Genomic DNA, 13,679 nt, shown 5'->3' on the forward strand with positions numbered 1-13,679 from the left:
CTAAACTGTCCTATATAATTTCATTAAGTTCCTGGGGAATCACTGTATGCTGAATTCATAACCATTTTTAGAACTTGGGTTGAATTCTGTTTTAGAAAGGTTTCAATATAAAATATATGAAATGAAAAACTGGCATCAAAAGGACTAAAATAGCAACCTTCTTGAAAATCCAAGTATACTGAATGACTCATTCCCAATGGATCCTATACCATGTTAACATTTTTAAAAGGAGAAAGGCTTTGTGATGATTGTTTGGGAAATGGTGAGGGACAAGAAAAAGGAAAAGGCTTGTTGCAACATCAAAGTTTTACAATCACCATTTGGGGGGGTGGGGGGGAGGCGCAGAATATATAATCTAAAACCACTCTTCCAGAAATGGAGTATTGTCAGTCCCTTCTTTCTTCACCTTTTCAGTAAATATCTCTCATAAAGTCTGAATCTAGGTCTCATCACCACATGGATGCAACCTAAATTCTCAAAGCCTATGCCAGCAAAGGAAAAGTTCTAATAGTTCCTAGCGCCAATCTACTTAAGTTTAGAGAAATTATTATTACCAGGAAGCTGATGAATAATAAAATCATGTACTAAAGTATAGAGGCATTACAATCTTCAATAAAGGGAGATACATGATAATGATGGATCTTTTTAGACACTGAACAATATGTAAATCATAATAGTAGTAATAATAAAAATAATAATGCATTTCACAAATATTATCTCATTTGATCTTTACCCCAACTCTGGGAGTAGATGCTATTACCCTCATTCTACAGTATGGAGGAAACTGAGCCAATTTTGCCCAAGGTCACACAGCTAGTGTCTGAGCTCATGTCTTCCTAACTCTAGGCAGAGGATTCAATCCACTGTGCCACATAGCTGCTCCTAGATAAAGTTTTAAAAAACTGAAATATAGCAACACAAATCTAAACCTTCACTTACATTTGATTTCACACATATTATTAAGCAATTGGTACAGCAGACATGATCTCTTACTCAGTAGTCTAATCTTATTTTTAAAAATATATTTTAAAATAAAAATTACCTAAATATCGAAGTCTCACGAATAACAAAATTATGACAAACTTTCTTAAAGGTTTGTTGCTTTTGAAAAAAAAAAAAAACAAACTTGTTCAATCATAACGGTAGCACTGACCATTTATAAAAATTAGCTTTCATTATAGCAAGAGTTCAACACAAAAATAAAAGTGTGGTTTGGAAATGCTACCACTTTTAGTCTACCATTTGAAATGAAAGATTATTCATATTTATTAAATATTGGTGCTATATCTATTATGTAAATCTTTGAGATAATGTAATTTATGTACCCCTCTAAAAAGTTATAATTAACAAAGTAGGCAACATTATAGCCCAATAGTTACATCCATCTTCTGGATGAGAAGGCATAATCAGTGTCAAAACAAAATAATTTGAATTCTTCAGTAAAAACATTTCTGGGCCACAATCTTACTTAATGTTGGTCATCTCTGATGTAACAAAAGTATAGTTAAAGAGAAAAACCCAAAACTTAGTGCCTTCAGAGTTTGCTGTAAAGGGACATAATCTGTAATTATTAAGCCATGTTCTAGAATATACTTTTATAAAGAGTCTCAGATCAAGACTTTGAAATGGTAGTCTCCTGCTAACATCTTTCACACATAACCACCCAAACGTATGAGATACTATTTTAGTCTCTAGAGAAAAGAAAAAAAGCCAAACACTTACCTATACTTTGGGGCCGTGGCAATCTAATAGTGTCAATTTCTATTTTCTGAACATGAGGGGGGTATTCTTTCCTGGAAAAGAACAGATTGTATTTTTCTTTTCGGTAGTAATTCCCCGCCCCCCCACCCAAGAAAAAAAAAAGAAAGGATGGAAGAAAGGAAAGGGGAAAAAACTAAAGTTTTTTTTTTAAGAGAAAGTAAACACATAGCTTCTTTGCAAGACTATGAGATAAGACTATATGAATGGAGTAAGGCTGTTTTAAAAAAAAAAAAAAACAAACTCAAAAATCCAAGTAATTCTTCTCCCAAGTGGCTGCCTTACAATATTTCCCACCCACCGCTATATTACTAAATGTTGGAAAGCACGTAGAAGGTGGATGAATTCTTTTCAAATGTCTTTGTAGAAATGAAATTATTTTATTAGAATATATAGGATCAACTTTTAACACCTATTTCATATTTAAAGACTAAATTAATGGGACCATCAAACCCAAAAGGCAAATAGTATGTAAAATTATTAAACTATGGCAATAAATAAAAGGCAACAAAGTAGAACAAGCCCAAACTAAGACAATTTTTATGTACTGAGATGTTTGTGATTAAAGTATAACATGTAGGAATACTGTACAAGCATAGGTTACACAATAGAACCTTGGAGGTGAATGAAGAGAGATTCCAAGTGTTGAAAAAAATTATTCCAATTTAGATGTAAAAAAAAAAAATCTGTAACCATTTGACTATTAAGAACCATGCAAGAATTTTCTTCTACTCATCCTACATTCCTATATTTTTGTGGCTTAATACTATGCATGTCATAGTATTTAGTCACAGAAAAAGTTTTCAAATTACTATAGTCAAGAATACAGATCACTTTACATTACCAATATTAACCCACTTTCATTACCATACTCTCCACTTAGGCAGGATCAAAATTTTCAATGAGAATAAAAGTTAAGGCAAAGTGGGGCTTCAGAGGATGTGTCAGGTGCAAAAGAATAATATCAAAGGAAAAATTCAGGGCTTAAGTGTCAATTTAAGAAGAACTTAAAAGTGAAAATGTTCTTATGTATATTTATATTTTAATGGTATGACACTGAGCTATAAGACTACTACCTTATAGCCAATGAGATTTTAGAATAAGCAGCACTAACATGCCAGTTTTAAAATGTACCAAATAAAATATAAAGGGAATTAAACTTAACTGTAATAAAATCTACATACAAAAGTATAGTAGTCTTTAATGAACATATTACAGGTATTTATAAAAATGCCAATTATTTGCATTTGGTAAAAATAGTGTTTTGCAAATCTGACACAATTACAGGCACAACGCCATTCTTTATCAAAACTACAGATGGAAACCATTAACAAAAGACCTGGTTTACTATTTGTCTATTTAAAAGAAATAAGTGACAAAACTGAATTTTGCCTTGTTATTTTAAAAGAAAGGGCAAGGGAGAGGAAACCCAAGTTTTAAACTGTAGGTTAAACATAATCTCAGGTAGATGAGAAAGGGTTCTGGCTATCAAATAACGTCCTCATTTTCTATTTTCTAGTATATTAAAACTATTAAATGATAAATATTTTTAATAAGTACAGTAGAAAATACCAAAACAGATTGGATCCTTTTTACCACGTTACTAAAAATAACCACCTACTATTTATTACATATAAAATGAATAGGGATATTGTATACCTTCCTATATCCCCAAGTTTTCCTTCTTTCTTACCTACAGAGGTACGATGCAATTAAGTAAACATTTATCAAGGGGACAGTACACACCAGGCACTGCTTTAAAGACTATCAAATATGATCAAAGGGGTTAAAGTAATTATTTTAAAATGCAGTTTCCTGTGTACACCTTTTTAACTGCTCACTCTGTTTTTGTTAAATTGTAAGACACATAACACAGATTATGAGAAGCAAACATTTTGATTTTATCCAAAAAGCTAATTGAGCCTTATCACCCAAAACTGGGCTATAGCAAGAGATAACAAATTTTTAAAAATTTAGAGCTATTAAAAAGCCATGCTAGGTTAATATTTTTTTTGAATGGTAAAAAGTTGATCCCGTTCTCCTCACCCCACAACTCCATTACTGCTATTAAATCTGAAAGCATGCTTGCTGTTCACTCTAACCAATACAAAAAAGGGGAATATTTATTCTAATCAAACATACAAAGCTGACACTTTCTCAGGAGTATGAAATAGATGTCAGTAAAAAACAAAAACAGGATTTAGAATCTAGAGTGCTAGTCTTTAGTCTGCCATTAAACCATCTAACCTCTTGGCTTCAGTTTTATTATCCTTTAAAAAAGTTCTAAAATTCTGCGGTTTAAAAAACATCTAGTTTTGGAAGGACAGTTGGAAAAAACCAATCTTCAATCTGTCTCTACTGGTTCCATCCCTGCTGCAAATGGAAAGAAGCATTAGATTTGAATTACAAAATTTTTGATTAAGCATTAAGGTTTTGCTTCAAATTATATAACTTTGCCACTTACCAATGTGACCTTCAGCAAGTCTCTCAACTTTTCTGTAAAATGAGTTTGAACTGAGAGACATCCAGAGTTGCTTCTAGCTCTATAATCTAATCATCTCCCCCCATCCTCAAAAAAAACCAAAACAACCCTAACTAGATCCTATCACCTGTTTAAGTTATTGTCCTATGTCTCTCCTTCTTTTCTCAGTAAAACTACACATAAACAAAAAACTATCTACATCTGTCCTCCTTTTTCTCCCCTCTCTCTCTTGAACCTTGGCAATCTGACTACTAACAACCTTACCAATCTACTGAAATTGCTCTTTCCAAAGTTACCAATGATCTCCTAATTGATAAATCTGATGATCTTTTCCTCATCCTTCTCAACCTCTTAGGGGCTACTGACACTAATTACCACTCTCCTCTTGGATACTCTGTCCTCTACGGCATTTTGTGACACTGCTATCTCTTCATCCGCTCATCAGTTTTGCTGCTCCATCTCAAGTTACCTGCTAAATTATCATCCTTTCTTACTACTTAGTGACGAGGACATCCCCAAACCTCTATCATAGCTAATCTCACTATAGACTCTTCCACTTGGTGACCTCATTGGTTCCCCCGGGTTCAATTATTATCTCTATGAAAACGATTCCTACATCTATATCTAATCCTACTCTTCCTCCTGAGATTCAGGTTCACATCACCAACTGCCTACTGGACATTTTGAACTGGATGTGCCACAAGCACCTCAAATTTACCACGTTCAAAAACAGTACTGATGTTGAGTGAAGTGAGCAGAACCAGAAGAACATTGTACACAGTAACAGCAAAACTGTACGATGGCCAACTTTGACAGACTTAGCTCTTCTCAGCAATACAATGATCTAAGACAATTCAAAGGGACTCATGATGGAAAATGGTGTCTACAACCAGAGAAAAAACTATGGAATCTTAATGCAGATCGAAGCAAGTATGCTATTTTCTTTCTTGGGGCTTTTCCCTTTTGCTCTGATTCTTCCTTTACAACATGACTGATGTGGAAATATGTTTAATATGATTGAATATGTATAGCCTATATCAGATTGCATGCTATCTTGGGGAGGGAAGAGGAGAGGGAGGGAAAAAAAATTTGGAACTCAAAATCTTGTAAAAGTGAATGCTGAAAACTATCTTTGCATGTAATTGGAAAAAATAAAATATTCTTAAGGAGGGAAAAAAACCAGCATGTGTCTTTTACCAAACACCCTAGACCATTTTCTGAACTTCCCAATTTCCATCAAGCCCAAGATAATCCTTCCAGTTGCCCAGGTTCTCAACCTTAGTAACATTTTTGATTTCTCACTCTAGCTCACCACATATAATCAATTGATTGCCAGATCTTGTGGATGCTACCTCTATCGCATCTCTCACACCTGTCCTCTTCTTTCTATTCCAACAGCCACTATCCTAGTTCAGGCCTTCATCATCTCTTGAAAGGGCTATTGCAATAACCTCTTAATTGTTCTCCTTGACGTAGATGCTCCCCTTTTTAATCCATTAGCCACAAGTTGCCAAAGTGATTTTCCCAAAGCACCGGTCTGATCATGTCATCTCCTACTCAAACTCCAGTAATTTCCTATTACCTCTAGGATCAATTATATGACTCTGCTTGGAATATAAAGAGTTTCATAACCTGTCCCCAAGCTACCTTTCCAATTTAATTATACATTACTCTCCTTCATAAACCCTATTTTCCAGATGAACATACTAAGTGTTTCTCATATACAATAACTCCACCTCCCTGTCTCTGTGCCTTTACATTTGCGGGTCTTCTTGTCTACCACCCCCTTACCTTTTAGAATCTCTAGCTTCCTTCAAAACTCAGTCTAAGTGAATCCTTTCTACATGAAAACTATTCTGATCCCTCTTCCTGCCCTCCCCATTCCAGCTTAACTCAGGTGGATGCTTTACTCACCCCATTAACTTGTTTTTATTTTGTAGCAATGTGTGTAAATATGTGTTGTCTTGCCTTCCCCAATACAATGTAAGCTTCCTATGGGCAAGGACTGATCCATTTTTGTCTTTGTATCCCTAGTACCTAGCCTGGCATATAATATATTCCTAATAAATGTTAGTAAGCACTGGAAAATATAATAGAAAAATAGAAAAAAATAGAGTGAAACTTCACTTCAAAGTGCACTAGCAGGTAGCAAGCGTTATAAGGAGCAGAAGAAAATATAACTACCCAAGAGCTATGTCTTTTGAAATTTTTTTCAATAATTGGGTTTTTCATACCACCTGTACCTGAGACTTATGAGCTATGTCTTATGATCACTGATGGAACACGTGGGTGGATGTCTTCTATTTATAAGGCAAAATCAAAGAGTTTTTTGTTTTTCGCTTGTTTGTTTCTGGCAAGTATAAAACTGACATTCTTTACTAGTGTTATCAAAAGCCACAGCGATTTTTTCTTTAGTTATAATGAAGGTTTTCTGGTAGATAGAAAAGCAATCAGGGTAGAGAACATGTGGACTTGTAACTCAACAGAAATGCTGCACAGATCTGAAAGAATGAATTCCACTGTTCTGCACTAACATCCATCAATATAGTATAAATGAATGATACTGAGTAGCCCTTGGCGACTTGCAGTTCTATTAAGAAGAAAGCACCTTTAAATCATGACATCATATAAGAACAAAATAAAGGTATTTGTTCTTCCTACCAGATTTCCACTGATTACATTAACTGTTTGGCCAACAATGACAACATGAACATGAATGGCACGTTAACACCAATGCAGTGGTGAACTCTCATGTGGGTATAATACTAATTCTTTTTTTCCCTTAAAGATATATACCTTAAATTCTACTATCTTTTGGGGGAAATACTGTAACTGTAAAACTTCAATTTACTAGAAGCCTCAGTTCTTGAAAAAGGAAAAAAGTTTGAAAGTCCAAAGGCCCCTGTTTGACTTCCAGTTCTACTATTACTTGTGCCACACTGGGCAAGTCACTTAATCATTTTGGGTCTTGGTTTTTTCATCTCTAAAACTGGAGATTTCAATCAGATAAGGTCTAAAATCTTTTTAGTTCTTGAATCTATAGATCTTTAATCAGCAAACTATGTTAAGGTCTAGAACCTGGATGTTTAGCTTGAAAAGTATATATCCATCCCTAATCTCCCCAGTTCTATTTCTGCATCACCCACTGGCTGTCAGACAACTTTTCTTCGGTGTTCCATAGGCATTATAGACTCAACACATCCAGTACAGGACTCAAAATTTTCTTCTCTAAACTCATGAAACTGAAATCTCTGATTTCTATCAAGAACATCACTATTCTTCTAGTCATCCATGTTTGTAACCTTTAGAACCATCTTCAACTCTCCCCTCTCCTTTACCTTCTCATAATCAATTAGTTGCTAGGTCATATTGAGTCTGCTTCCATAACACTGCTCACATCTGTCACCTTCAGCCCTTCATCCCCCCCAACTCAAGCTACTGTAGCATTTGCCCATTTGGACAGTGGACTTTGAGTCTCTCTGTCTTTCTGTCTCTCTCTCTCTCTGTCCTCCAAGAAAACCTCCACACAGCTGCCAAAACACAAGCACAAGTCTAATTAAAGTCACTTCCTGCTCAAGAAACTTCAATAATACAAACCTGTCAGCTTGGCATTCAGAGCCTAAATATAGGCTTGACCCTTAACTGGTCCACATTCCAGACAACCTGGCCTATAAACTATTCTCCAACTGATTATATCCACTTCCTACCTCTATACCTTTATCCCCTATACCTGGAATACACTCCCCTTCATCAACTCTACTTTATTAGAGTCTTTCAAGTTTCAATGCTCCTGTCCCATGAGTTATCACTTAGAGGATATTAATCCCCCTTGATAGTTAATTAATCTTCATATCTTCCTACAATTTTCATACACTTATTTTATGACAAGTATTCCTGCTACTTCCAATGTAAGCTCCTAGAGGACAAGAACTGTTTATTATCTGGACTTTGTAACCAGGGTAACTTGCATATATTAGTCACTTAACAAATGCTAGTTGGATTGGACTAGGAAAGATAAGGTTTTGTTTTGTTTTGTTTTTTCACAAAAATTAACATTTCTATTGCTCTGATAGCACTGTACCTTCCCAACTGTTCTAAGCCCAGGATTGTGTCTGAGCTGGCAGGACATTTGTTTCTCCTTAATACATATGGCTCCAAAAATTGGGGCATATATTCAGAGCTGTTCAATTTTAAAAAGCAATTTACCAGAAACAATTTTTAAAACCCTCTTAACTAGTTAAGCTACTTGAATGAGGTGTGGCCTCAGTGGCCCAGAGATCATATATGTACGCAAAATGTCTATATGTGAGTCATCAACAACTACGTTTTATTTACGCATGGTTACTTTTGATATTTTCTCCCATCTACACTATGCTCTCAATGAAACAAAGACATTAATGTTAGTGTCCTGCTATTTTAGTGAAAAATTCCTAACCAAAATGAGCAAACAGTTGATCATATTCAGTCATCAAGTCCTATCAACTGTCTCTTGGATATGTTTCTTACTTTCAATTCCTATGTACAACCAAAATATTGGCTCACACTAAGACTATCTGAAATTCTGAACCAGTCTAGTTTCTACCTCTCTAGCACCAATTCACATTGCACAAGACTACTAGCTTGGCTCAACAATTGTAGATGGCTACTCTTCTCTACAACTTGTTCTCAACCTTACCTAGTACTTTCCCTTTCAAATCCCACTCAAGACTTCTCTCATTTTCCAATGCACAGGTTGAACTTTCCCCATTTGCATTCTGATTTTTCCATTCAACCTATCTGAAAAGACATCTCTCTTCTTGTGAGTTTTACAGGGAGGGCAGGAGATGTTATCAACTCTATATCCTTGAGACAATAAGTTAGCGGCAGTTCCTAATCCTAGCACCAGGAGAAGTTCTAGAAACCAGTATAAATACTTCAGGATTTTAGTGTATCAAGTTTGGTGACATCTGCATGTATAGATTAGGAGCCTATAATTTCATCCCTAAATGGACTCAGGATGACTTTGTCTAGTTGGGCAGTGCTATTCTGTTGGTGAGTCAGTCAGTGCACATAGCTCACTTGATTTAGCTGGCTTTAGACTCCAGACCATGGTTTACAACTCACCTGACCCTCTATCTACCCTCTACCATGCCCTGAGCGATCTACTAATATTTGAAACAATTGCTGTAAAGTGGTATTGTCTTGAATAGTGAGTTAGGCAGGGCACTGTATTTTAACTGGCGCCAAATCCCCCAACCTTCTAGGTTTCATATTCTACTTAACTATTCACCTTGGCCAATTCCTCGTTCTATTCTCCTACACACCCTATGGTCCCTTTTTCTCTGGGAACAGTAACCACATCAATATGACTCCTGCCTTTGTGAGGCTCCTTTACATCTCCCCTTCCTGACCACCAACCCCATACTGTCTACCCACACTAGAATTTAAGAGCTCCTTGAAACCAGGAGCTTCTGGATTTTCTATGTGTATCTCTAGCCCTTAGCATAGTGCTTGGCACATAGTAAGTAATTAATAAATGCTTTTCATTCATTCATTCATTCATTCACTCTATCTATCTGAAATTTACCACAAATCAAATCCTGCCTCCTCATGCCAATAATATTCTTAATTCTTCTAACATTAAAAAAGAAACTGTATCACTCTTTTGGTACTTGTATTATTCTCTATATTGTTAATTTTGCTTATGGTACTAATTTATGAACATTTATTTATGAACAACCCACACGTAAAAGTAGGCTATGGGAAGCTAAAGTCTCTACCCTACCACTGTAATAAATGTGCTTTTTTAAAATTTCATAATTTAGAACACTGGGAATAAGCGACCCTAAGAAATATATCTCATAACACAGATGAGGTACTATCTTTTATGCAGATCTGGAGATGTCTTTTGTGGGAAAGAGAAGTGTGAAGACGGTGGTGGTAGAGATATGTTTCTGGAGTGAACTCTGCATCATTTCTCAATTAAAAACCCTTATAAATGATAGTCTACTATAGATTATTTCTGCTGGCTTTTTAAAGTATATTATGGCTTAAACAGACTTTTGTAGGATAATTGTGATCCTAGACACTATTTTTACTGGTACATACAGAATGTGGTCCAAAAGTCTTTTGGGACACTCTATCTTGCATTATAAGTACAAACTTTTGGAACACAGTCGACTCACAAGTTACGAGTGCTTGTACACATTATTTCTCAACTATATTGAAAGCTACCTTGAAAATAGTTCTTTACCAGCTCCATAACTAATATAAAACCCCATATATAGTTGATGCCAAACAGGTACTTATTAATCACTTATCTCAAGGGGCTTAAAAATTTTTCCCCCATATGTAACTTCAATGTACTTTCATTTTGGGGGTAAATATTATAGATGCCACATTGTTGGGCAATGTTGTCCCAAATAAAAAAGTTACTGAAATCACTTCATTTGTTTCAAAAAAAGAGTTCAGATTAAATTAGAAGTATAACAATTTGTATTAAAGTTGTGATTTTTAGTTGGACTAGGGATAAATAAGAAATTAATTGTTCCTCCCCCATACATATAAATTCATAAACAATAAGCTAATACTATAGTGCTAAATTCATTAATCAGTCTAAACACCATTTCACCTACTACCTCATCCTGTTAAGGTAACCTAAAAAGAACCTAAAAAAAAAAGAACAACTTTCAAAATGAGGCGGAGGCTGGGCTCTCAAAAAAAAAATTTATTAACTCTTTGAACAGGTAACAAAAATTTAATGGTCAAGAAGCAGAATTCAATAATAATTATTTAATAATCAGCAACCATAAGATTCTTTATTCTAAAAAAAAAAAAAGAAAGTCAAGTGGTTCTAATACAAAATTAGTTAAAATATTCTTGATTTCCAGGTATATCCAATGCTTTACTGGGCTTATCAACACAGTTGAGCCTGAAAACTCCTTAGTTAATTCAATGAATTGACATAAATTATTATATATGGGATTCTTTAAAGCAGTGCTCTCCAAACTTTGTTTTAAAACGATGGATCCCTCCCCATCAGTAAAAATTTTTGAGCACTACACCCATGTATGTATGTTTATATATAACTTACATACACTTGCTACTACACTATATACTTACAAATAGGAGAGTATACTGAGTATGAAACTCAAACAAAAAGGATGAGCCGAAGATAAAACAATCCTTAAACACAGAGTCAATAAGTGTCTGTGGGAACTTCCTGAGTAGAAGGTGGTGAGGTCAGACCTATACTTTACAGAAATTACTTTGGCAGTTATATAGAGGATAGACTAGAGTTGAATAACGACTTGAGCTTGGGAGAACAATTAGGAAGCTATAATTAAGTATAGGTGATAAGTGTCTGACCTAAAGTGGCAGCTCTCTGAATGGAGGAGAAAGATGCAAGGTGTTAGGGAGGCAGAAACAATAAGACTTATCAACTGAATAGCTCTAGAAGGAGAGTGAGAGAAGAAGAAGTTGACACCAGGGCTGTAAAACTGGTTAGAAGGATGATGGTACTCTTCCAGAGAAAAGGGAAGTTTGGAAGAAGGATGGGGTTGGGAGATAGAGGGAAGGTGAGATCTGGGACTACAACTCATTTTGTCTCACCTCCAAATGAAAAGTGGGTATCTACTGTTATCTACCCAGAAACTGGTTGAGACAGTCTCAAAAGGAAGGGAAGTGTGGAGTCTATACAGTGGAAGGAGAGGGCCAAGTGAGAGAGTGTTGGGGAATAAGGGTATGGTGTGGGTGTTAAAAGATACAAGACACAGGATTAGCTATTGCACTAAGGATGAGATGGGAACCATCTTCCCACCCTTTGAATGATTCACATCCAAACTAGGATCACTCTGGACACTATTCTCTCTAGAGAAAGAACTTTCAAATAGGCATATACAACTTTGTCAACTTCAAAATTTTACTCTGAAATTGTATTTTATAAAACAGATTCAGAAACTTTACAGCATATTTTACCTGAGTGTGCTTTTTGTTTTTAATGGAGGAAAATCTGACAAAACTTATTCCTTTGTAGTACTCAAATTTTAAAAGCTTGTAAATAGATAGTAATTAAGCTGTTCTGTCACAGGAAGAAAGATCTGGAAATTTTGTTTCTTAACCAAATGAACACATATGTTTGAAAAAGTGGCTTGAAGTAAAGATCTTTCATTAATTCTCCAAATATCAATTAAAAGAGGTGACTCTAAAGGATACTATTATGTTTCATAGGAATTTTGATATTAATACAAAGACGTAGATGAAATGACAAAGCATCTTATTCTACAATAAAGTCAATTTAAGACTTTCATTTTTCCCAGGACAAAACTTAGCAAAACACTTGAGTAATTCACTTCAAAATAATAAAGGGTATGAAAGGAACCAAAAAATCCAGCAGATTAAGAACCTGCACAATCCTATCCCAATAGCTGCTCATGTACCAGTAAAAATATCAATAATTTTATAAATGCCCATATTCAGCTTAATGAGTCTAAAATTTCATTAGATATAACTATTAATAGTCAGAAAGAGATAAGATGTCTGCAAGGACAGTGAACTAATATTTTGTTTCATAAAAAGAATGATTTATTTTGTTTTCTAAATAACTCCTTTTCAGTTGGAAAATAAAAATACACTAAAATCCCCCAAACAGCTTATATTAGAAGTGGTTGTTTAAGATAAATGACACATATTTGGTAATATTTCTAGGAAAAGATATGGCAAAAATTTACATTTAAGAAATGAGCACATTTTTAAGGACTAAATTTAAGGTCATTTGATACAGATGTTTCAATATTATTAAATTATATTATAAACTGCAGTTTCTTCTGATGGTCTCATTCTATACTGCCCTCTTTCCAGAAAATTAATACTCTGGATGTGTCTGTACATACACCTTTTGAGTGATTTAGCATCATTCATTTAATAATGTTTTAAAAAATATAACTGGTATTTTAGCTTCCCTTCTCTTTAAAACAGAATAAAAACTTCTAAAATTTAAAATGTTCACTTAATACCGTAAAGCATTGATAAGCATGCCAACCAACTTAGTTCATCCACATTCAATATTTCATTTTGTGAACTATATTACTTTTATTTGTTGTTTTCAAAAGTAACTTTCTGATATTATGAATAAAGAGAATATGATGTGATATAACATCAACCCCAATTACTGAACACTGCTCTTTTAGGGGGATGCTGAGTATAGGTATAGAATGTATTTTCAGGAATGTTAACTTGATTTTTTCCCTTATACTCTAAAGCCTTTTAATGTTACCAATGAATAGCAGTAGAACTGGCTTTTATATTATACAATGTAATTAAGATCTGACTTAATAGTGAAAAAATTATACCACCACAAATATAATGACTGTACATGAAAATGTGTCTCCATGCATTATAATGAAATATTACTACACAAAACTGAAGTCCTGTTGTTTATATTGCTTCATTTTAATAAGTA

General features: G+C 34.5%; 1 protein-coding gene across 3 annotated transcripts in view; it reads right to left on the bottom strand.

The window, feature by feature from the left end:
• Window positions 1–13,679, bottom strand: part of SENP6 (SUMO specific peptidase 6) — a 136,112-nt gene that overhangs the window by 48,114 nt on the left and 74,319 nt on the right. For all 3 annotated transcript variants that reach the window (XM_036766794.1, XM_036766793.1, XM_036766795.1), the window contains one exon: window positions 1,723–1,793. In XM_036766794.1, the coding sequence (XP_036622689.1) occupies window positions 1,723–1,793 (71 nt within the window). The remainder of the gene's footprint in view (window positions 1–1,722; window positions 1,794–13,679) is intronic.

The sequence above is a fragment of the Trichosurus vulpecula genome, chromosome 7 (assembly GCF_011100635.1).
Source record: "Trichosurus vulpecula isolate mTriVul1 chromosome 7, mTriVul1.pri, whole genome shotgun sequence".
NCBI lineage: Eukaryota > Metazoa > Chordata > Mammalia > Diprotodontia > Phalangeridae > Trichosurus > Trichosurus vulpecula.